The sequence below is a fragment of the Misgurnus anguillicaudatus genome, chromosome 2 (genome assembly GCF_027580225.2).
Source record: "Misgurnus anguillicaudatus chromosome 2, ASM2758022v2, whole genome shotgun sequence".
Lineage (NCBI taxonomy): Eukaryota > Metazoa > Chordata > Actinopteri > Cypriniformes > Cobitidae > Misgurnus > Misgurnus anguillicaudatus.
This window is the reverse complement of record NC_073338.2, coordinates 22,667,352-22,693,612: the sequence shown is the minus strand read 5'-3', so window position 1 is coordinate 22,693,612 and position 26,261 is coordinate 22,667,352. Positions and strand designations below refer to the sequence as shown.

The window sequence follows — 26,261 nt, the reverse complement described above, 5'->3', positions numbered from 1 at the left end:
TTTTGAAACAGTTGAATAATGTAAACTACAGAGTTGAGATGTTAACCGATCCCAAACAAGTTGATACCTACCATGTAGAAAATCTTAAAAAGTTCTACGGCCAGGTCAGGCCTTCTTCTGAGAGGAGGGGTGTGTAACAGCTACAGTAAACTGTTACCTGTGTTCTCTACTTTGATGGTTGTAATTTTACTCCCTGCCATGAGAGGGCACTAGGGAGTTATTACTATGGAGAGCTTTCTAGGTTAGAGAGTAAAAGGAAGTAGGACATGTGAGTGAAGATATCTGTTAGCTGAGAGTGTTTGCTCTCTCCATGCTTTGATCTTGTAAACCCTGGTTAAGGAACATTCATGTTCTACATCTCAATGTGAGTTTATTGGTTTCTTTATCTTTATTAGAGTTCAGTGGAAAATGTATTTTGTTTGCTGAACCTCATGTTGTTTTGTTTGTTTGTTTGTTTTTGCTTTGTCTAGAGGGTTTTTTTTTCTACTTGATTTTTGAAGACATCTCATCAAGGTTTTTGATATGTGTTTTTGCAATTTGGGATTATAAACAAGCTCCTTTACAAACTGTGGATTAACATGTGACTGGAAACTACAATCTCATACTCACAACCTCTAAAACATCTAAACTGGAGTGAAGGCCAAGGACATTTGTGGTAACTCGGGACTTTAATGTTGGTTGGACATTCATAAAGCTTGCTTTCAATGGTGAAAAGGTTCACAATGTATGTATTGTTATTGAGACATGTGTGGTGTTTTGCAAGAATGTATATTTGACAACAAGGCAAATACAATGTTGAGTTAAATGGTGATTGATCCCTCCTCATTTTTTTATGTGACTCCTGACTTTATTGTTACAATGTTATAGGGTAAATACCATAAACATATAGAATATTGTTATTTTGTTTTGAAACAACTTATTTCAAAACATCTTTAAAACACTATAATTAAGCCAACACTTCATTTTTATTAACACAAAACTTTTATTTCAAATAAAAAGTCATGACAATTTTTCGTTGTTTTTGCGGCTTGGCTTCCTCTGTTGGGTGTTCTTGTCCCCTCGGATGTTGAGTTGATGTCGTCTCACAAATGCTGTTCTGCATTACATATAAAAAACATATATGAAAGCCTTCAGTAAATCTTTCATCACTGTGCCTTGACAAAAAACTGAGTTTTCTGTGCACGTTAATAACTTTAGGCTAAGTGCTAGCTAACCTGCTGCTACTGTTGTACTAGTCTTGAAAAAACATTGTTTGAAATGCGTGACTCAACAAAACCAGTCACCTTATCCAGCATGTGGATCCTGCTCACATCACTCGCAGCCGTACTTTAGTGTAAAAAGTTTTTAAAACCTCTTAAATAATTTCACCTCAGGATCGCAGTAGCCTACGCATGTAGTCGTCTTTTGCTTTAGCGCGAGCTGATATCTGCTGTTGTTTCATTCTGGTTTGCCATTGCATAAATTATATTTGGCTAAAATTCTTGTGTTTACACATGTTGCAAAGTTTTATTCTACCAATGAAAACACCTATTAAAAATAAACAAATAGCGTGCTGCTCTGTGGTCATTGTTGTGTCATATGAAATAAAAGAGTTTCAGAGTCAAAATTGCAAAGCACCACTTCAAATATGTCCGCAAATGTTAGAGTTTCCTGGTAAATAGGGAATAAGTTGCTATTTTTATTGTACTTACCTTAAAAAAAGATAACCACATTAAAGCTGGACTTTTGTTATTAAAAGCAAGAAATATAGTAAACTAAAATAAAAGTGATGTGCTGTTTTATTTATTTGCCGGTTTGTCTCGTAGAAATCGACTGTATACAACATTAATTAGTCAATATGAAAAAGTCACAATAAAATCATGATAAAATAAAACATAACGTCCCCATAGACTTGACTAAGTCATAAATACCACGTAATATTACAATAGTTACCCTGTTGTTGTAAAATACTAGAGTATAAATAATTTATAATTCTTCATATTCTTACCCCCTTATTACCCCAAACTTAAAATATTGTTCCCTTATACCTACAAGTACGTACTGTAGAGGTACCCTGTTGTAACAAATAGGTACGCTGTAAATTTGGTTTTATTACGCGGTACTTTGCGGGTCGTAAAATAAAGTGTTACCATTTATAATGTACACCGTGATAATCGACTACTAATAACTGAAAAGGTCCTGTTTATCATGCAGGTAACACAGACAGAAACTGGAGTGAAAGGAAAACTTACTGTTACTGTTTTTTGCAGAAGCCCCACAGCCCCTTAGAACTGAAGTCGGACTCAACAGCACACCATAGACTATCGGAATCAATGTTGGTACAATCTGCATACCATTTATCTTTATATCGGAAAGGAAAGTGGCATGTGCGCCCATTTGCATTTCCACCAATTGTGTATATTTCTATAAAACAAAAAGATAACAATCAACATTTAAAAAGAAGAATATTTTATAATTTCGCTATTAAAGAACACCATTTAACTAACTGAAGAACACACATTTTGCAGGCACTTTATTTAAAACTGACATAGTGCATTCAAGTCTTTTCCATTTGTGACCCTTTTGAATCAGATACATTTTTATTGCCATGCTTTAACTAAGCTACCAGAACCGTTATAGAGTTAAAGAGTTATATAGGAAAACAAACACAAGCATTTTAACTCCATGCTAAGTTCAGTTGATAGTGTACTTTAATGCACGCACCTTCATAAGGCCGAGAGCAAATGTAGAAAGTGTAGAAAGTTTTTAAAACCTCTTAAAGAAATTTCACATCAGGATCGCGTTCCAGCAAACCTCCTGCAGACGGCCGCGCTCTACACCTGCGCAGTAGCCTACGCATGTAGTCGTCTTTTGCTTTAGCGCGAGCTGATATCTGCTGTTGTTTCATTCTGGTTTGCCATTGCATAAATTATATTTGGCTAAAATTCTTGTGTTTACACATGTTGCAAAGTTTTATTCAACCAATGATAACACCTATTAAAAATAAACAAATAGCGTGCTGCTTTGTGGTCATTGTTGTGTCATATGAAATAAAAGAGTTTCAGAGTCAAAATTGCAAAGCACCACTTCAAATATGTCCGCAAATGTTAGTTTCCTGGTAAATAGGGAATAAGTTGCTATTTTTATTGTACTTACCTTAAAAAAAGATAACCACATTAAAGCTGGACTTTTGTTATTAAAAGCAAGTAATATAGGCTACTAAAATAAAAGTGATGTGCTGTTTTATTTATTTGCCGGTGTGGCTCGTAGACATCGACTGTATACAACATTCAGTAGTCAATATGAAAAAGTCACAATAAAATCATGATAAAATAAAACATAACTTCCCCATAGACTTGAATAAGTCATAAATACCACGTAATATTACAATAGGTACCCTGTTGTTATAAAATACTAGAGTATAAATAATTTATAATTCTTCATATTCTTACCCCCTTATTACCCCAAACTTAAAATATTGTTCCCTTATACCTACAAGTACGTACTGAAGAGGTACCCTGTTGTAACAAATAGGTACGCTGTAAATTTGGTTTAATTATGCGGTACTTTGCGGGTCGTAATGTACACCGTGATAATCGACTACTAATAACTGAAAAGGTCCTGTTTATCATGCAGGTAACACAGACAGAAACTGGAATGAAAGGAAAACTTACTGTTACTGTCATGTGTTGGGCAGAAGCCCCACAGCCCCTTAGAACTGAAGTCGGGCTCAACAGCACACCATGGAATATTGGAATCAATTTTGGTACAATCTGAATACCATATATTTTTATATAGGAAAGGAAAGTGGCATGGGCGCCCATTTGCATTTCCACCAATTGTGTATATTTCTATAAAACAAAAAGATAACAATCAACATTTTAATAAGAAGAATATTTTATAATTTCGCTATTGAAGAACACCATTTAACTAACCAAAGAACACACATTTTGCAGGCACTTTATTTAAACTGACATAAAGTGCATTCAAGTCTTTTCCATTTGTGACCCTTTTGAATCAGATACATTTTTATCACCATGCTTTATCAACTAAGCTACCAGAACAGTTATAGAGTTAAAGAGTTATATAGCAAAACAAACACAAGCATTTTAACTCCATGCTAAGTTCAGCCACGCAAATACGTGACTATTTCACGTATGGACCAACGTGAAAATGTCACGGTTTTGCCGCGTTTGAAGGTGAGCATGTCACGTTTTCTGTTTGTGTCATTTTCACGTTTTGGTTACTCAACTTTTTTGTCCTAATTTCTTACCATTGTCGCTTCGGTTTAGGGCAGGGCTATTCAATTAGTTTGTGCTAGGGGCCAGTTCATGAAAAGCATCCCACATGAGGGGCCGAAGAGATATGCAGTGATGACACAACAGCAATATAGGAGCCAATGTGTTTTATTTTTGCACAGTAAGATACTTTATCCCTACATTTAAACAGGCTCATGTTGTATTCTGCAACTGCATGAAAACAACATCAGTGCATCGTGAGATGCCCAACTACGTTTTTTCCTCATTAAAATGCTGTATTTTTAAACAACAGTGCATTCATTGTACATTACAATAAGCTTTTTTAACAAACATATAAAAACAATTAATTTATAGCTGCATAACAACAACATCAGTGCATTTTGAGATGCCCAACTAGGGTTTTTCTACATTCAAATGCTGTATTTGAAACAACAGTGCATTCATTGTAAAATAAGCTTTTTCTAAACATATTTAAATATTTTATAACTGCATAACAAAATCAGTGCATTGTAAGACGCCTGAGTAGGCTTTTCAAAAAGGTGAATGAATCATAACGCACTCATTTAGAATTTAACTAATTTAACTGAGACTGAGTCTTAAGTGCACATAACAAAAACGTTCAAAATATGAAACATAACAAATTTTAAACCACAGCCATCTCAAAAATTGACAAACATTAGGCTGCCTTCTAATGAGAAAAATGACATTTTTTTGATTTAGCAACAGCAGCAAAATCGGGCGCATATGCGGTCAGCGCAACGCGCATACAGTGGTGCAGGTGCTGGTCTGTGAGGGATGCGCGATTGCTTGTTTTAATGGCATTCACGTGTGAGAACGACGACTCGCACGCACAAGCAGAGCCAAACATCGCGAGGACAAAAATGGCGAGACCCCTTGAATAAGGGAATTTCTCCTGGCTGACTTCATGTGTCCAAAACTTCTCAGAACCTGCCACCTGTAATGACTGTCGCAGGTCATTTGATGACTGAATGTCAATGAGTTCAAGCTGTAAAGACGCCTCATCTAGTGACACTACCATCTCCTTTGCTTTTGATGCAAATTCTCCCTCAACATTCACACAGAAAGGGTCCTTAATAAATTTCCTCACTTCAGAAGGGATACTAAAATGATCAAACCTTTCGGCAAAGTTTGTTTTCAATGCATCAATGAAACCTGTCATCACCTCTCTGATTTGTTTACCTGATGTGCGCAATGTAGGGAAGTGGAGCATTTTTCCAGGACGTAGATTGGCAGAAAAAACTGTGAGCTTTTTTTGAAATGCATGAAGTTTCTCCTCAAGTTGCGTGACTGTTTGATCTCTGCCCTGTAGATCCTTATTGAGTTGATTCAAGTGATGGAAGATGTCACTCAAAAAGCAAACGGCAGCGATAAACTCATCATTCTCCATAAGCGTCAGAAACGTTTGAGCCTTTTTCTGTTTTGAATTTCGGAGAAACTCCAGAATCTCAACCTCTAGTTCACAAAATCTTTTTAATGCGTTTCCTTTACTTAACCATCTAATGTCATTGTGGATAAGCAAGTCATTATATTGAGCCGACATATCTGACAACAACAGGCGAAAAAGGCGGTGTTGTAAACTGGACGTACAACGAATAAAGTTAATAATAGCCATTGTAGAGTCCATGGTCTCTTTTAACTCACCACTTAATTTTGCACACAAGAGGCTTTGGTGAATAAGGCAATGTAGCGATCTCAGCTGTGGAGCCACAGCCGCCAAACGGGCAGCCAGGCCCTGGATCCTGCCTGCCATTGCCGGCGCACCATCAGTTACTAGCATGTTAATGCGTCCCAAATCCAGCTGGTTCTCCTCGAAGAATGAAACAATCGCATTAAAAATTACCTCACCAGTCGTGTGTGCCTCCAAAGGAAGTAGTCCAAGTAGATCCTCCCGAAAGCAGTCACCGTCAAAAAATCTGACATAAAGGCATAACTGTGCCACATCGCTGTTGTCAGTCGATTCATCCACTGCAAGAGACATTACCGCTGCCTTCCTCAGTGCGTCCAAGAGAGTCTCAAATACGCCCGATGCAAGGGCCTCCACTCTTCTTATAGTTGAAGTGTCTGATAATGGAATTTTCTTGATTGAATCAAGCAAACTGTTTCGGGTTTTATCGTCTGTAACCACCTCTTCAATTGACGCGAGCATACACTCCTTGACAGTCTCTGCATCGGTAAATGGCCTTTTCTTTTTTCCTAAAATCCACGCCACTCGTAAGGATGCTGCTGTTGCTCTCTCTTGTTCCGTACAGGCTCCAAACAGGGTAAGACGTCTTTTTTCATAACATGCAGATAGCCCCACAATTTTTTGCCGCCGAGCATTTGAGCCCAGTGGAAAAGTAGTGTCAAAGTTTGCATGGCTAGTCTTAAAATGTCTTCTTAAGTTATATTCTTTACTTACAGACATGCACTCGGTGCAGAGTAAGCATATGGGCTTACCGCCGACAGACGTAAACAAATACTTCTCTGTCCATTCGCTGTTAAATTGCCTATTTTCCACATCAACTTTTCTTTTTTTCAAAGTAGAGAGAGACATTTTGTCCAACGAACGTTAGGCTGTCGTAGGGTTACTGGTGTTTCAATTAATTCCCCTGATTTTTGTGAAGAAACAAACAAGAAATTAAACTAAAAAAGTTCTCACGTATCAACATCGTTGTCAATCATCGCGTTTCACGGGAAGGGCTGCTCGCTCCACTCACCTAATGTCACGTGACTCACGCTCTACTCTGAGACTGCGGCTTGTGCTGCATGGAACAGACGCATGCGCGTCACTTCATAACTGTAGGGCGCGTTGTCCGACTAATCCATATATATTTTTAGAGATTTCTTTATCACACTAGGCTACTTGAAGGGCCGGTACAAATGACCTCGGGGGCCGGGTTCGGCCCGCGGGCCGCCAATTGAATAGCCATGGTTTAGGGTTAGATTTACATACAGTAAAATGACATCCTTACCTAAACAAACTCTAAACCCTACGTCAGGCGACAATTGGTTAAAGTTTAGAAAATATAAAAGAATAAGTCTTGTATCTTTTTTTTTATAAACCAATACTTAAAGTGACAAATGCTTAAAGTGACATATAACACAAGCACCAAATCTAACCCTAAACCGAAGCGAAAATGGTCTGAAAATAGGACAAAAAAGCCGAGCAACCAAAACGTGAAAGTGACACAAACAGAAAACGCGACATGCCCACGTCCAAACGCGGCAAAACCGTGACATCCTCACGCTGGTCCACACGTGAAATAGCCACGTACCCGCGTGATATTGGGTTGGTTCAGCTGACAGTGTACTTTAATGCACGCACCTTCATAAGGCCGAGAGCAAATGTTGTAGTAGAAAGTGTAGAAAGTTTTTAAAACCTCTTAAAGAAATTTCACGTCAGGATCGCGTTCCAGCAAACCTCCTGCAGAGGCCGCGCTCTCTACACCTGCGCAGTAGCCTACGCATGTAGTCGTCTTTTGCTTTAGCGCGAGCTGATATCTGCTGTTGTTTCATTCTGGTTTGCCATTGCATAAATTATATTTGGCTAAAATTCTTGTGTTTACACATGTTGCAAAGTTTTATTCAACCAATGATAACACCTATTAAAAATAAACAAATAGCGTGCTGCTTTGTGGTCATTGTTGTGTCATATGAAATAAAAGAGTTTCAGAGTCAAAATTGCAAAGCACCACTTCAAATATGTCCGCAAATGTTAGTTTCCTGGTAAATTGGGAATAAGTTGCTATTTTTATTGTACTTACCTTAACTTCTTCCACCCTGAAGCTATTTTGGGGATTTTCGCCTGGATTTGGCCTACCCAATTTCAAAAGCTTCCCATACCCACATGCAGAGGTTTACATACAAATGTTTGGTATCATTTTACAGGAAACCCTTTGAAATTACATAAAACACTGTTGAAAGTGCTAAACATGGTTGTATGTGATGTCAGTCCTCTAATAAACACAAAAATAAATAGGCGCTTTTTGATGTTTTTTTTCTAAAGTTTTTATTTAAAAGTGTATAACTCTGGCCCTGAGTGCCTCAGCTCCCTGCAGACAGTTTTGTTTGATTCCAGCAATTGCCAGCTTACAGAGGAAAAAATATTTTTTTCTCCATCATAATGTATGCAAAAGTTATTTTACTCCAACTGATTGGAGGACTAATACCCTTTTTGTATACAATTTCTGCCTAAAAACATTTAAAGTGCTCCCATAACCACATACAGTGGAATAAATGCAATTTCTTTATATCATTTTAAAGAAAACCCTTTGAAGTTACATAAAAAGCTGCTGTTTGTGACAAATAGTGTTATTTATGTTGTTTTCCATATGATGAAACACCAAATTTTCTTTTTTTATGTTGTAAATACTGCCTTTGATAGTGTATAACTCTGGTTCTGTGTGCTCTAGCAGACTGCAAACAGTTCTGGTTGTTACCAGCAGCAGACAGTAAACACCCAAAAAAAGAATGATCTCTTTAGCATGTCGCATTCAAAAGTTATTTTCATTTTACTGAAGTGTCCGAAAATACATTTTTCATATAAATATTAATTTTTTGTTTTGGACATATAATAAATAGCAAGGGATTATTCATGCACACAACCTAAGAAAATGCTGTGAATGGACTCATTTTTTAGAGTAGGACCTAAGAGAAAAGATGGTGTATTATTTGTGGCTATCTGTGCTATCTGAGGCAGTCCACACTCAAGTTTCCCATATGTTTACAAAAGACGATTTTTTACATCATTATTCATTCAACTATTGTTGGATATGTGTTAATAATAGAACAAAAATAACGCTGTAGCCTTATTCCTGAGAGTGAGAGCTTTCATTTGATATAAGACTTGCCCATGTTTGTCATACTTGAAAAATATGAAATATGTGAATATTAAATCATATACAAAATTATGGGGGGGGTGATAGTGTAAATTAAGTGTAAATAACTTTCTTACAGTAAAAGATTTCTCAAAGTGATGCATATCTGGAGAAAGTAGAGAGTCTAAGCTTTCAAACAGTATCTCATATGTGTTACTGGGGTCCATGATGGACCATTAAAGATTAAAAGAATATTTTATTTGAGTCAAAATACGAAATTTTGTCCCCGGGACTGGGTCCTTAGGGTTTAAGAGGTTAAACAAAGATAACCACATTAAAGCTGGACTTTTGTTATTAAAAGCAAGTAATATAGGCTACTAAAATAAAAGTGATGTGCTGTTTTATTTATTTGCCGGTGTGGCTCGTAGACATCGACTGTATACAACATTCAGTAGTCAATATGAAAAAGTCACAATAAAATCATGATAAAATAAAACATAACTTCCCCATAGACTTGAATAAGTCATAAATACCACGTAATATTACAATAGGTACCCTGTTGTTATAAAATACTAGAGTATAAATAATTTATAATTCTTCATATTCTTACCCCCTTATTACCCCAAACTTAAAATATTGTTCCCTTATACCTACAAGTACGTACTGTAGAGGTACCCTGTTGTTACAAATAGGTACGCTGTAAATTTGGTTTAATTACGCTGTACTTTGCGGGTCGTAAAATAAAGTGACACAGACAGAAACTGGAGTGAAAGGAAAACTTACTGTTACTGTCATGTGTTGGGCAGAAGCCCCACAGCCCCTTAGAACTGAAGTCGGACTCAACAGCACACCATGGAATATTGGAATCAATTTTGGTACAATCTGCATACCATATATTTTTATATAGGAAAGGAAAGTGGCATGGGCGCCCATTTGCATTTCCACCCATTGTGTATATTTCTATAAAACAAATAGATAACAATCAACATTTTAATAAGAATATTTTATAATTTAGCTATTGAAGAACACCATTTAACTAACTGAAGAACACACATTTTGCAGGCACTTTATTTAAAACTGACATAAAGTGCATTCAAGTCTTTTCCATTTGTGACCCTTCTGAATCCGATACATTTTTATTGCCATGCTTTAACTAAGCTACCAGAACAGTTATAGAGTTAAAGAGTTATATAGGAAAACAAACACAAGCATTTTAAATCAATGCTAAGTTCAGCTGATAGTGTACTTTAATGCACGCACCTTCATAAGGCCGAGAGCAAATGTAGAAAGTGTAGAAAGTTTTTAAAACCTCTTAAAGAAATTTCACCTCAGGATCGCGTTTCAGCAAAACTCCTGCAGACGGCAGCGCGCTCTACATCTGCGCAGTAGCCTACCCATGTAGTCGTCTTTTGCTTTAGCGCGGGCTGATATCTGCTGTTGTTTCATTCTGGTTTGCCATTGCATAAATTATATTTGGCTAAAATTCTTGTGTTTACACATGTTGCAAAGTTTTATTCTACCAATGAAAACACCTATTAAAAATAAACAAATAGCGTGCTGCTTTGTGGTCATTGTTGTGTCATATGAAATAAAAGAGTTTCAGAGTCAAAATTGCAAAGCACCACTTCAAATATGTCCGCAAATGTTAGAGTTTCCTGGTAAATAGGGAATAAGTTGCTATTTTTATTGTACTTACCTTAAAAAAAGATAACCACATTAAAGCTGGACTTTTGTTATTAAAAGTAAGTAATATAGGCTACTAAAATAAAAGTGATGTGCTGTTTTATTTATTTGCCGGTGTGGCTTGTAGACATCGACTGTATACAACATTCAGTAGTCAATATGAAAAAGTCACAATAAAATCATGATAAAATAAAACATAACTTCCCCATAGACTTGAATAAGTCATAAATACCACGTAATATTACAATAGGTACCCTGTTGTTATAAAATACTAGAGTATAAATAATTGATAATTCTTCATATTCTTAACTCCTTATTACCCCAAACTTAAAATATTGTTCCCTATAACATCCTAACGCAAACCCCGGATCTAACCCTAACCCCAAGCGACAATGATTTAAAAATAGGAAACAACGATGAGAAAACAAAATATAAAATGACACGATAAAGAAAGTCGTGCCACAGACACGAACAGCCATTGATAGAAATTCGTGCTGGGAAGGACGAAAAAGACACCCGTCTCCAGAGACACGAAAAACAGCGGAAACCCGCGTCATCAAACACGAACAAACCAATCAAAATTCTTCGTTACTACAACACGACTTCCCGCGAGACTGTGTTGACTGTAGAGGTACCCTGTTGTAACAAATAGGTACGCTGTAAATTTGGTTTAATTACGCGGTACTTTGCGGGTCGTAATGTACACCGTGATAATCGACTACTAATAACTGAAAAGGTCCTGTTTATCATGCAGGTAACACAGACAGAAACTGGAGTGAAAGGAAAACTTACTGTTACTGTCATGTGTTGGGCAGAAGCCCCACAGCCCCTTAGAACTGAAGTCGGGCTCAACAGCACACCATGGAATATTGGAATCAATTTTGGTACAATCTGCATACCATATATTTTTATATAGGAAAGGAAAGTGGCATGGGCGCCCATTTGCATTTCCACCAATTGTGTATATTTCTATAAAACAAAAAGATAACAATCAACATTTTAATAAGAAGAATATTTTATAATTTAGCTATTGAAGAACACCATTTAACTAACTGAAGAACACACATTTTGCAGGCACTTTATTTAAAACTGACATAAAGTGCATTCAAGTCTTTTCCATTTGTGACCCTTCTGAATCCGATACATTTTTATCACCATGCTTTAACTAAGCTACCAGAACAGTTATAGAGTTAAAGAGTTATATAGGAAAACAAACACAAGCATTTTAAATCCATGCTAAGTTCAGCTGATAGTGTACTTTAATGTACGCACCTTCATAAGGCCGAGAGCAAATGTAGAAAGTGTAGAAAGTTTTTAAAACCTCTTAAAGAAATTTCACCTCAGGATCGCGTTCCAGCAAACCTCCTGCAGACGGCCGCGCGCTCTACACCTGCGCAGTAGCCTACGCATGTAGTCGTCTTTTGCTTTAGCGCGAGCTGATATCTGCTGTTGTTTCATTCTGGTTTGCCATTGCATAAATTATATTTGGCTAAAATTCTTGTGTTTACACATGTTGCAAAGTTTTATTCTACCAATGATAACACCTATTAAAAATAAACAAATAGCGTGCTGCTTTGTGGTCATTGTTGTGTCATATGAAATAAAAGAGTTTCAGAGTCAAAATTGCAAAGCACCACTTCAAAAATGTCCGCAAATGTTAGAGTTTCCTGGTAAATAGGGAATAAGTTGCTATTTTTATTGTACTTACCTTAAAAAAAGATAACCACATTAAAGCTGGACTTTTGTTATTAAAAGCAAGTAATATAGGCTACTAAAATAAAAGTGATGTGCTGTTTTATTTATTTGCCGGTGTGGCTCGTAGACATCGACTGTATACAACATTCAGCAGTCAATATGAAAAAGTCACAATAAAATCATGATAAAATAAAACATAACTTCCCCATAGACTTGAATAAGTCATAAATACCACGTAATATTACAATAGGTACCCTGTTGTTATAAAATACTAGAGTATAAATAATTTATAATTCTTCATATTCTTACCCCCTTATTACCCCAAACTTAAAATATTGTTCCCTTATACCTACAAGTACGTACTGTAGAGGTACCCTGTTGTAACAAATAGGTACGCTGTAAATTTGGTTTAATTACGCGGTACTTTGCGGGTCGTAATGTACACCGTGATAATCGACTACTAATAACTGAAAAGGTCCTGTTTATCATGCAGGTAATGTAGCGCAATAAATGTGTTCAGTATTTGCACTACATACATTGGTAATTAATAGAAGAATAAAAGTGTTTGATATAGCATATTAGAGCATATGTTAAAGGGCTGCAGTTTGAAGTGTTTGCAGGTAGATGGCAGCAGCGCTGTGTCTGTCGTGAAACCGCACTCTCGCGAGGTCTCACGTGATTTGTGAAATGAGACCTTCTGTGAGTGATTTTCACGGTCACATGTGCCACTGCCATTGATGATTGTGTTTATCTGTGTTACAGGTAAGCTGATGGAAGTTTATTCTAACGTTTTAATCGTTCTGTTGATTATATTGTGTCAGATATTAAAGTAACTTTGAGAGAGATAAATTAAATGCATATAGTTGAACAATGGTGTTGCAATCCAAAGTTGGATGAGTTTAATGGGGTCCGTGTACGTTTTGATAGTTTGTTTTTTCGTTTAAACCAAAAAACGAAATAACGAGAAACCACATGTTTTTCGTTTGTTGTTTCAAACAAAAAAAACAAAAACCGGTAAAAAGAGAGCCGTTCTTCCGCTTTTGGTTTCTGAATCCAAAAACGAAAAACGACTAAACCAAATTCAAATAACAGTCCGATTTTGGTTTTTGGAAGTTCCTTTTTTCATTTCTCCGTTTGAGGATCTACATTAAAAGAAAGACGGGTTGGTCACGTGACCCGGAGGTTGTATTAAATGCAGCCTATCAAAATAATAGCCAAGGTTTTAATTAGAACGGTCATAATGCAGCACTAACGTAACACCAGAGCAACGCCAGAAGAAAAAAAAAATCAATAAACAAATAGGCTCAACTAACCCTGGACCGAAAGAAATATGTTAGCAACAGTTTATTTGATGTCGTGCCTACATCCACGTGCACATCGTCGCGTTTGGTGGGCGCATTGTTTGGTTCGGTGCAGTGCTGGGAACTTGTTGTGTGTGCGGAGTTGTTGCTGTTGGCGCTATATTATGTAGTTAAGTTGGAATTTGGTGTTGTTTCCACCGTGTGGACCGGGCTGTTGCCCCTTTCTGCCAGCGGGTGGCAGTGTTTGGACGGCTGACTGTGTTGTGCCTTTGGCGGCTGTTTTGGGTCAAGATTACTGATACGGATGTATTTGTTGATGTTCATTTCATTTTTTGTTTTGTTTGCGGCCTGGTTGTCATCGTCGTCTGGATGCCCTTCTGTTTTGGCCTGATTCTGGCACTGCTATCATCTCCATGCTGGTATGTTGAAATCAGAAATGTCCTAATGTAGGCCATTTAGTCAAAACAATGATTTACCAGTGTGCTATATACTGTGTGAATCTTTCTTCTCTATACACATTCCAGTGTGTATAACATTCAACACTCCCATTGTGTCACGGAAGTGAAGATAATCCATAGGGGTCTTGGGCATTTGTTCGGCATGGTGGCGCGGACATGCTTTCGGAGACATTGCATGTGCAATGTATTGTTGCGGAGCGTTTGCCGTGAAGTCCTAAGGCTTATAATTCTGTTTAGTATAATTGCTTTTATATACAGTTCATGGAGATCTCTGCTAATGAGTTTATGATTTGAATCATGTGTGTTAAATAAGGGAGACATACAAAATGTGCAGAGCAGTGGGATCCAGGAATAACATTCACTGGTCTACAGGACCAGAGAAGACAGCAAACCATGCAGAAGAGGTTGGTGATGATACACCCCCGTTTTCAATTTCACATCATTGTCTATAAACCCCCCACCCCATATTCTCACCCCTCCTACTCTACTCAGGGAAATTAAAACTGTTTAGAAGATCATTGGTACCCATCTCCCGAGCATCAGTGATGTTGTGGGGTGCGGTGCCTTACAAAAATCAACCATATGTTTATTTTTTTTGGTGTATTGATTACTATAATCAAAACCATGAGTTTACTACACTAACTATGATTTAACTGTTTTTTTACTACTTTTTTTCACTACTGTTTTACTTCTATTAAAACCATGGTTAATTTTACGCAGACCCCAAAGGATACTAAAGGACAGTACCCGCCCAGCCACAACCTGTTCACCCTGCTGCCTTCTGGAAACAATAGAAGTTTCTGCTGCCAGACTGTAGAGCAGCCCCCCCCCAAGTTATCGGACTGGTAAACTCTAGTTCATCCTTAGCACTCCTCCACTGATTATAATGTATTTCTGTTTATTATAATTGCTTCTATATTAATGTATATTGTCTGCTATAGCAAAAGCAAGTTACAAACTCAATTAATACTTTATATTATATAACCTGTTACATTGTGACAAAATAAATCTACCCACCTACTTTAAAAAAGAATAAAGTGAATGTTTTGGAAATGCCAAGTCAAAAGTTCTGACCTTAAAATTATTGAAATGTTGGGGAAGGATGAGGAAGCAAGCAGCTCATGTGAGGAAACCCACCAATATTGGTGCTAAAGCTGTTCTGTACAGAGCAATGGGCAAATATTCATCCAAGCCAATAAGCAGGATTGCTCAAAAGTTACTGGATACGTTTTGTTGCAATTATTGCTGCTTTACTCAGCATGGACAGCTTGTTTTTAGTAATGCAATTATGTTTTTGGACTTTCTTTTTAGGACCTTGTAAAATGTTCTAACTTTAGGGCTTAACTGTAAATGCTCTGCAACCATAGATTGCACACGCAATGTCCCTGAAAGCATGTCTGCGCCATATACGCTGAACAAATGTCCAAAACCTGTATGGATCATCCACACCCGCGTGACACAATGGGAGTGCTGTATGCCATACACACCGGAATGTGCACAGAAAAGAAAGATTCACACAGTATATAGCACACTGGTAAATCATTGTTTTGACTAAATGGCCTACATTAGGACACCTCTGATGTTAGCTGGAGGAGACCACCAGCTAAACCAGCAACATACCAGCATGGGAATTATGCTGGTCTATGCAGTTTTTTCAGCAGGGAGATGATAGTGTTAGAATCAGGTTAAAACAGAAGGGCATGCAGACGATGATGATAACTAGGTTGCAAATAATATAAAAAATGAAATGAACATCAATACATCTGTATCAGTAAACTTGATTTAAAACAGTTACCAAAGGCACAATACAGTCAGTCGTTTAAATACTGCCACCTGCTGGTAGAAAGGGGTAACAATTTGGTCCATACGGTGGAAACAACATTAAATATTAATTTAATTACATAATATAGCGCTAACAGTAACAACTCTGCACACACAATAAGTTCTTAGTACTGTATTGAACTAAACAATGCGCTCATTAAACGTGACGATGTGTACGTGGATAGGCACGATATTAAATCACTGTAATGGGCTGTTGCTGACATGTTTCTTTCGGTCCGGGTTTGTTTGGGCCTGTTTGTTTGTTGATTTTTTTTCTTCTGGCGTTGCTCTGGTGTTGCGTTGGTGCTGCATTGTGACCGTTCTAATTAAAACCTTGGCTATTATTTTGATAGGCTGTATTTAATATAACTTCCGGGTCACGTGACCAACCTGTCTTTCTTTTAATGTAGATCTTCAAACGGAGAAATGAAAAAAGGAATTTCCAAAAACCAAAATCGGACTGTTATTTGAATTTGGTTTAGTCGTTTTTCGTTTTTGGATTCAGAAACCAAAAGCGGAAGAACGGCTCTCTTTTTACCGGTTTTTGTTTTTTTTGTTTGAAACAACAAACGAAAAACATGTGGTTTCTCGTTATTTCGTTTTTTGGTTTAAACGAAAAAACAAACTATCAAAACGTACACGGACCTAATGGGAGTTCATGTGCAAGTTAAACGATCCTATCATATTGCTATGCAGCAAGTAAATAGTATCTTGTCTGATTTTGATGTGTTTGAATATTTGATCAAATAGATTGGGTGACTTAGTTGTATGCATAAATGTATTTCATATAACGTGATTTGTGAAATGAGACCTTCTGTGAGTGATTTTCACGGTCACATGTGCGACTGCCATTGATGATTGTGTTTATCTGTGTTACAGATTTAAAAGAAAATACAATAAATATGCAACCCCCACTGTGAATTATCATTTATACATTGGAAAGTGTTACAGTAACACAGACAGAAACTGGAGTGAAAGGAAAACTTACTGTTACTGTCATGTGTTGGGCAGAAGCCCCACAGCCCCTTAGAACTGAAGTCGGGCTCAACAGCACACCATGGAATATTGGAATCAATTTTGGTACAATCTGCATACCATATATTTTTATATAGGAAAGGAAAGTGGCATGGGCGCCCATTTGCATTTCCACCAATTGTGTATATTTCTATAAAACAAAAAGATAACAATCAACATTTTAATAAGAAGAATATTTTATAATTTAGCTATTGAAGAACACCATTTAACTAACTGAAGAACACACATTTTGCAGGCACTTTATTTAAAACTGACATAAAGTGCATTCAAGTCTTTTCCATTTGTGACCCTTTTGAATCAGATACATTTTTATCACCATGCTTTATCAACTAAGCTACCAGAACAGTTATAGAGTTAAAGAGTTATATAGGAAAACAAACACAAGCATTTTAACTCCATGCTAAGTTCAGCTGATAGTGTACTTTAATGCACGCACCTTCATAAGGCCGAAAGCAAATGTAGGAAGTGTAGAAAGTTTTTAAAACCTCTTAAAGAAATTTCACCTCAGGATCGCATTCCAGCAAACCTCCTGCAGACGGCAGCGCGCTCTACATCTGCGCAGTAGCCTACCCATGTAGTCGTCATTTGCTTTAGCGCGAGCTGATATCTGCTGTTGTTTCATTCTGGTTTGCCATTGCATAAATTATATTTGGCTAAAATTCTTGTGTTTACACATGTTGCAAAGTTTTATTCTACCAATGAAAACACCTATTATTTTAAACTATTATTCATTGCTCGTCTACGGCCCACTCTCTCCACATCTGCTGCTGAAACCCTCATCCATGCATTTATTACATCAAGACTCGACTACTGCAATAGCCTCCTATCTGGTCTCCCTTCCACCGATGTACACAAGCTGCAATATGGTCAGAACTCTGCTGCCCGTCTCCTCACCCACACCCGCTCCAGAGACCACATCACCCCTGTCCTCCAACAGCTTCATTGGCTCCCTGTACAACAGCGCATTCATTACAAAGTTCTACTCATCACCTACAAAGCCCTCAATAACTTAGCCCCTCCATACCTCAAAGACCTCTTACAGCATCACCGACCTATCCGAAGTCTCCGCTCTGCCGATTTAAACCTTCTCAGACCCATCATCAAATCAAAACACAGAACTTTGGGGGACAGAGCCTTCGCCATTGCTGCCCCTACCCTTTGGAACTCACTCCCTATCCACATCAGAAACTCGGACTCACTGACCACCTACAAAAAACTTTTAAAAGCCCACCTGTTTCATATGGCATACAACCTTAATTAGTACTCTCATTTTTTGTTTGTCTGTTTCATTTTGTAAAGCGTCTTTGCGTCCTTTGAAAAGCGCTATATAAGATTTATGTATTATTATTATTATTATTATTATTTATTAAAAATAAACAAATAGCGTGCTGCTTTGTGGTCATTGTTGTGTCATATGAAATAAAAGAGTTTCAGAGTCAAAATTGCAAAGCACCACTTCAAATATGTCCGCAAATGTTAGAGTTTCCTGGTAAATAGGGAATAAGTTGCTATTTTTATTGTACTTACCTTAAAAAAAGATAACCACATTAAAGCTGGACTTTTGTTATTAAAAGTAAGTAATATAGGCTACTAAAATAAAAGTGATGTGCTGTTTTATTTATTTGCCGGTGTGGCTTGTAGACATCGACTGTATACAACATTCAGTAATCAATATGAAAAAGTCACAATAAAATCATGATAAAATAAAACATAACTTCCCCATAGACTTGAATAAGTCATAAATAACACGTAATATTACAATAGGTACCCTGTTGTTAAAAAATACTAGAGTATAAATAATTTATAATTCTTCATATTCTTACCCCCTTATTACCCCAAACTTAAAATATTGTTCCCTTATACCTACAAGTACGTACTGTAGAGGTACCCTGTTGTAACAAATAGGTACGCTGTAAATTTGGTTTAATTATGCGGTACTTTGCGGGTCGTAATGTACACCGTGATAATCGACTACTAATAACTGAAAAGGTCCTGTTTATCATGCAGGTAACACAGACAGAAACTGGAATGAAAGGAAAACTTACTGTTACTGTCATGTGTTGGGCAGAAGCCCCACAGCCCCTTAGAACTGAAGTCGGGCTCAACAGCACACCATGGAATATTGGAATCAATTTTGGTACAATCTGCATACCATATATTTTTATATAGGAAAGGAAAGTGGCATGGGCGCCCATTTGCATTTCCACCAATTGTGTATATTTCTATAAAACAAAAAGATAACAATCAACATTTTAATAAGAAGAATATTTTATAATTTAGCTATTGAAGAACACCATTTAACTAACTGAAGAACACACATTTTGCAGGCACTTTATTTAAAACTGACATAAAGTGCATTCAAGTCTTTTCCATTTGTGACCCTTCTGAATCCGATACATTTTTATTGCCATGCTTTAACTAAGCTACCAGAACAGTTATAGAGTTAAAGAGTTATATAGGAAAACAAACACAAGCATTTTAAATCCATGCTAAGTTCAGCTGATAGTGTACTTTAATGTACGCACCTTCATAAGGCCGAGAGCAAATGTAGAAAGTGTAGAAAGTTTTTAAAACCTCTTAAAGAAATTTCACCTCAGGATCGCGTTCCAGCAAACCTCCTGCAGACGGCCGCGCGCTCTACACCTGCGCAGTAGCCTACGCATGTAGTCGTCATTTGCTTTAGCGCGAGCTGATATCTGCTGTTGTTTCATTCTGGTTTGCCATTGCATAAATTATATTTGGCAAAAATTCTTGTGTTTACACATGTTGCAAAGTTTTATTCTACCAATGATAACACCTATTAAAAATAAACAAATAGCGTGCTGCTTTGTGGTCATTGTTGTGTCATATGAAATAAAAGAGTTTCAGAGTCAAAATTGCAAAGCACCACTTCAAATATGTCCGCAAATGTTAGAGTTTCCTGGTAAATAGGGAATAAGTTGCTATTTTTATTGTACTTACCTTAAAAAAAGATAACCACATTAAAGCTGGACTTTTGTTATTAAAAGCAAGTAATATAGGCGACTAAAATAAAAGTGATGTGCTGTTTTATTTATTTGCCGGTGTGGCTCGTAGACATCGACTGTATACAACATTCAGTAGTCAATATGAAAAAGTCACAATAAAATCATGATAAAATAAAACATAACTTCCCCATAGACTTGAATAAGTCATAAATACCACGTAATATTACAATAGGTACCCTGTTGTTATAAAATACTAGAGTATAAATAATTTATAATTCTTCATATTCTTACCCCCTTATTACCCCAAACTTAAAGGGACACCATGAAACTTTTTGGCCACTAGGGGGTGCTAGACATGTATTTTTCACTTCTAGCGCCCCTAGAGCTCACAAGCGCCGCAGCACTGTCACAAAGGAAAGGAACTGGCCAACCTTAAAACTAAACTAAAAACTAAACATTTAAAACGCTAAATGATCAACATTTTGAGACAACAGTGAGAAACGCAGTCATGTTACAACTTTCTGATGAGGAACTCGTCGTGGCAGAAGCCATGTCTCAATCTGAAGGTTGCAGCCTCCAGATGTCGTATTTCTAAGCTGTATACGTCATCAAGACTGTCCTATTTCACAATATTAACAATTACAAAGTTGACTATTATACCTAGTTAATCGTAAATTGTTGCAGTATGCTTATGACTTGCGAATGTAATGACCAGTTTACCTTAATAAACCAGGCTTGATGACGTATGCAGCCTGCATATTTGACCTCCGGAGGCTGCAGCCTTCCAATTGAAAAACGACCAGAAGTATTTCCTTGCCTTTTCCCAAACAAATATTGTTGCATCGTCTCTCTCTCTCCCTCGCCACCAGGATTTTCCGCAATGGCGCTCGTTTTTCCTATCTTTTGTGTGAAAATTGTCGCTCCAAATCCAAGTAAACCGATGTGGTCCAAGCAGACCTAAAGGCTGCCGCTTTGTAATACGTCACGCGAGTGACAGCGGAACGCAGCAAATGAGGAAGAGAGAAGAGAGAAACGCTCGGATCTGATTGGTGAATGAATAGGGTTTGGTTTTACACTGTGTGAGTTTGAGCAAGTTTGACTGCTATTGCATCCTGGATTGTAATGTAAATATCATAGACACAGTAAAAGAAAGGTAAATACGCGAACACCGCATGTGAATACAGGGAACTATATGCAAGATAATCGCCGTCATTTATAAAGAACATCGCATTTATGTATGAATCAAGAGTTTATATAAAAAAATTGCCTTAAAGGGGAATCGAACCCGGGTCGCCCGTGTCATAGGTCCGTGACACTAAAGACTGCGCCACAGAGTCACACAATAATAGCTGCTCTCTACATTCCTTAAGTAGCCTCCAGCAAAATTCACGTTAAAAACAAATTGTGTGGAGGAAGTGACGTATGCCGTAAAGCAGTCGAATTTTGTAGTTTTTTTTTGTGCTCTGGTTACTACCAGAAACCCTAAGTTTTAAAATACGAGTAAAAGTGATACAGACCCCGTCAGGCTATGGTAGACATGTCATTCAACCTATTTAAAGTCGATGTACTATCACAAGGGTCTTGAAAATTTATTATGAAGGTTGAAAAATTACATGGTGTCACTTTAAAATATTGTTCCCTTATACCTACAAGTACGTACTGTAGAGGTACCCTGTTGTAACAAATAGGTATGCTGTAAATTTGGTTTAATTACGCGGTACTTTGCGGGTCGTAATGTACACCGTGATAATCGACTACTAATAACTGAAAAGGTCCTGTTTATCATGCAGGTAACACAGACAGAAACTGGAATGAAAGGAAAACTTACTGTTACTGTCATGTGTTGGGCAGAAGCCCCACAGCCCCTTAGAACTGAAGTCGGGCTCAACAGCACACCATGGAATATTGGAATCAATTTTGGTACAATCTGCATACCATATATTTTTATATAGGAAAGGAAAGTGGCATGGGCGCCCATTTGCATTTCCACCAATTGTGTATATTTCTATAAAACAAAAAGATAACAATCAACATTTTAATAAGAAGAATATTTTATAATTTAGCTATTGAAGAACACCATTTAACTAACTGAAGAACACACATTTTGCAGGCACTTTATTTAAAACTGACATAAAGTGCATTCAAGTCTTTTCCATTTGTGACCCTTCTGAATCAGATACATTTTTATCACCATGCTTTAACTAAGCTACCAGAACAGTTATAGAGTTAAAGAGTTATATAGGAAAACAAACACAAGCATTTTAAATCAATGCTAAGTTCAGCTGATAGTGTACTTTAATGCACGCACCTTCATAAGGCCGAGAGCAAATGTAGAAAGTGTAGAAAGTTTTTAAAACCTCTTAAAGAAATTTCACCTCAGGATCGCGTTCCAGCAAACCTCCTGCAGACGGCCGCGCGCTCTATACCTGCGCAGTAGCCTACGCATGTAGTCGTCTTTTGCTTTAGCGCGAGCTGATATCTGCTGTTGTTTCATTCTGGTTTGCCATTGCATAAATTATATTTGGCTAAAATTCTTGTGTTTACACATGTTGCAAAGTTTTATTCTACCAATGAAAACACCTATTAAAAATAAACAAATAGCGTGCTGCTTTGTGGTCATTGTTGTGTCATATGAAATAAAAGAGTTTCAGAGTCAAAATTGCAAAGCACCACTTCAAAAATGTCCGCAAATGTTAGAGTTTCCTGGTAAATAGGGAATAAGTTGCTATTTTTATTGTACTTACCTTAAAAAAAGATAACCACATTAAAGCTGGACTTTTGTTATTAAAAGCAAGTAATATAGGCGACTAAAATAAAAGTGATGTGCTGCTTTATTTATTTGCCGGTGTGGCTCGTAGACATCGACTGTATACAACATTCAGTAGTCAATATGAAAAAGTCACAATAAAATCATGATAAAATAAAACATAACTTCCCCATAGACTTGAATAAGTCATAAATACCACGTAATATAACAATAGGTACCCTGTTGTTATAAAATACTAGAGTATAAATAATTTATAATTCTTCATATTCTTACCCCCTTACAGTGATGCCGGTAACGCGTTACTTAGTAACGCGTTACTTAGTAACGCGTTACTCTAATTTTACCACTTTTTTTAGTAACGAGTAATCTAACGCGTTAATATTTCCAAACCAGTAATCAGATTAAAGTTACTTATCCAAGTCACTGTGCGTTACTATTTTTGACATTTTCCATAGTAAAATATATATTTTCTTGTATATTTCTTCTTGCGTCTCGGGAAGTGAAGTCAGGTGTGCGACAAGTCACGTTTTCAGCACGAGGACAATTCAGGTCACGTGTAAGCGACACAAACGTAAACAACGTACAATGGAGAGGGAGGAGAGATGCAGCTACAAAAACACTACGTCAATTTAAAAAAAAGAAACATTTGGAGTCGCGGCACGGCGCAGACAGTCAAACTAAGAGCAAGTCCCACCAGGTGGTGAGAAGCAGTGAGCAGGAGGTCATCCACTACCCAAACAACAAAAGCTGGACTTCAGTGCAAAACCAGTAAGTGTGGGAGAGTTGAAGAACGAAAGTAACAAAGCGATTTTCTCCGAGCCCTGATAACATCTAAATCTCACTATGACAGCATATTAGCACATAACCTCTGAAAGAGTTGACAAATATCGCGTTGTTTACTCACCGATTTCCACGTGTAGATCCAGAACTGTGTTTTCAACCATGATAAGTACATTCCAAAAGCGGTTTTTTTTTCTTACAACGCGTTGTTTTCTCGTTTCATGTGTTACAATACTGATAAATCTACAAGGTATATAACATCCTGAAGACTTCTCAGTTTTTCAAAATAAAAGTAAGTAGATCCTGTCGGGTCCCGCTGCTAATACTGTGTATAATATGGTAAAAAAATTGATAATATTCTAATTTTATTTAATTTTATTTTCATGGTGTTCAAACTATTTAATTTTTTTTAGTCTCAGCAATTTAAGTTTGTACTGTTGGTTGCTTTTGAAACATTTGATAAAACTGAAATTTAAAATAAAAATGTAATTTAATTATTTTTTACAAAGATGAATGACAAAATAAGTTTGCAGTTAACATATTAAAGAGGTCATAGTAATATATATTTAATAAAAACAAGTGTAACACAAAAATCTATCAGGTTTTGTTGTGTTACTTTTGACCCACCTGTGTGTTACTTTCGTTCCTGCTGTCAAGGTCAAAAGTAACAATTCACTACTCTTGTTTAAAGTGAAATTATACAGAAGTCGTTTTACATTTGTTCAAAATTCCAGCTGGTTTTGATAGACCACACTTGTGAGTTATTGACCACAACAAAAATATATCTCTGTCTAAAACATTAACTTTTAAAATTAAGTTTTTCTGAAAATGGCCCCTGCTCACCCCTATTTATGTTTATTGAAGTCAAGAAAGACATAAATATATATTAGTTTTTTAAAACACAACAGTTCAACTTAAAATGTCAGGAGATACATTGTTGACGTTACTGTTAAAAATGCACTTCCAATAAAGTGAGTGTTGGCAAAACCGGTTGTCATTTTTAATGTTGAGGCAGTGGGGGTGTTGGCAGCTACTGGAATGTAACTAACAAAGTAACTTGTAATCTAACTTAGTTACTTTTAAAATCAAGTAATCTGTAAAGTAAGTTAGTTACTTTTTAAAGGAGTAATCAGTAATCACTAATCAGATTACTTTTTCAAAGTAACTGTGGCATCACTGCCCCCTTATTACCCAAACTTAAAATATTGTTCCCTTATACCTACAAGTACGTACTGTAGAGGTACCCTGTTGTAACAAATAGGTATGCTGTAAATTTGGTTTAATTACGCGGTACTTTGCGGGTCGTAATGTACACCGTGATAATCGACTACTAATAACTGAAAAGGTCCTGTTTATCATGCAGGTAACACAGACAGAAACTGGAGTGAAAGGAAAACTTACTGTTACTGTCATGTGTTGGGCAGAAGCCCCACAGCCCCTTAGAACTGAAGTCGGGCTCAACAGCACACCATGGAATATCGGAATCTATTTTGGTACAATCTGAATACCATATATTTTTATATCGGAAAGGAAAGTGGCATGGGCGCCCATTTGCATTTCCACCAATTGTGTATATTCCTATAAAACAAAAAGATAACAATCAACATTTAATAAGAAGAATATTTTATAATTTCGCTATTGAAGAACACCATTTAACTAACTGAAGAACACACATTTTGAAGGCACTTTATTTAAAACTGACATAAAGTGCATTCAAGTCTTTTCCATTTGTGACCCTTTTGAATCAGATACATTTTTATCACCATGCTTTAACTAAGCTACCAGTTATAGAGTTAAAGAGTTATATAGGAAAACAAACACAAGCATTTTAACTCCATGCTAAGTTCAGCTGTCATGCATTGGTTATAATGCACGCTATACATCAGAAATTTTCCTCCTGCACAAAAATAAAATGGATGAGATACAGTGGTCTTTAGCTATTTACATTAACCATTCATTCCTTTTTTAGTTTGAATAAAGAGATAAAGAGAGAAGCAACATACCTGACTGTGCAAAGCAGTTTGATAGATCTAATAAAAGCAGAAAAACAACACAAATGATTTTCATCTTGATGATCCAGTGACAGTCTGAACTTGTCAACTATCACATTGTTCATGCTGGCCTGCTCTTAAAACAGATTCAGTTGTGCCAATCAGAATGATATCCTGTCATGTGACTCCAGTGGCGGTTCTAGGGAGGGGCCAGCGGGGGGAAGTGCCCCTGTGACAACAAGCTTGGACCCCCTTGTTGCCCCCCTAAATGTGGGGTGTGAAAATATAAAAAAAAAAAAATTGCGATCGTTGTTTTTTATATCCATTAATAGACAGTGAGAATGCAAAAGAAAACAACGCGAAACAGAAACAGTAGTAATAACACCAACATAAAAACATGACAAAGTTTATTTTGTTTATTTATTTATTTTGTTTATTTATTTGGGTCCCCATTAGCTTCCACAATGTGGTTGCTAGTCTTCCTGGGGCCCACAAAGTGCTAAAACATATACACAATTAAAATACACCAAGTAAAACATACATAGGTTTAACATACATACAGATGTGGCCCTTAAAAATGCGCGTCTCTGAGAGCAGAATGCCGCGAGGACTTCCGAAATTCTGCGAGATCCCGCAGAAGGGGGGTTCGGTGGGGGATGCAGGAAATACAAAAACCTGTAGATGGCAGTCGTGTTTCATGTAGGCCATA

General features: G+C 36.9%; 1 protein-coding gene across 1 annotated transcript; it reads right to left on the bottom strand.

Moving 5' to 3' along the window:
- Positions 1–962: 962 nt before the first annotated feature.
- LOC141369236 (uncharacterized) lies at positions 963–25,654 on the bottom strand. Its single transcript, XM_073874792.1, has 10 exons — positions 25,565–25,654; positions 24,963–25,139; positions 21,843–22,019; positions 19,094–19,270; positions 17,002–17,178; positions 11,531–11,707; positions 9,839–10,015; positions 3,654–3,830; positions 2,232–2,403; positions 963–1,096 (listed from the first exon to the last, which is right to left on the bottom strand). Exons 2-10 carry the CDS (start codon positions 24,972–24,974, stop codon positions 1,083–1,085), a joined length of 1,260 nt encoding a protein of 419 aa, XP_073730893.1. The 5' UTR covers positions 24,975–25,139; positions 25,565–25,654; the 3' UTR covers positions 963–1,082.
- Between the last annotated feature and the right edge of the window lie 607 nt (positions 25,655–26,261).

What these genes read in the sequence shown, in the direction of transcription:
- LOC141369236 (XM_073874792.1), bottom strand. An exon ending in CCCAACACATGACAGTAACA is followed by an intron (nt 19,271 to 21,842) that starts GTAAGTTTTCCT and finishes TTTGTTTTATAG; the next exon opens with AAATATACACAATTGGTGGA. An exon ending in CCCAACACATGACAGTAACA is followed by an intron (nt 17,179 to 19,093) that starts GTAAGTTTTCCT and finishes TTTGTTTTATAG; the next exon opens with AAATATACACAATTGGTGGA.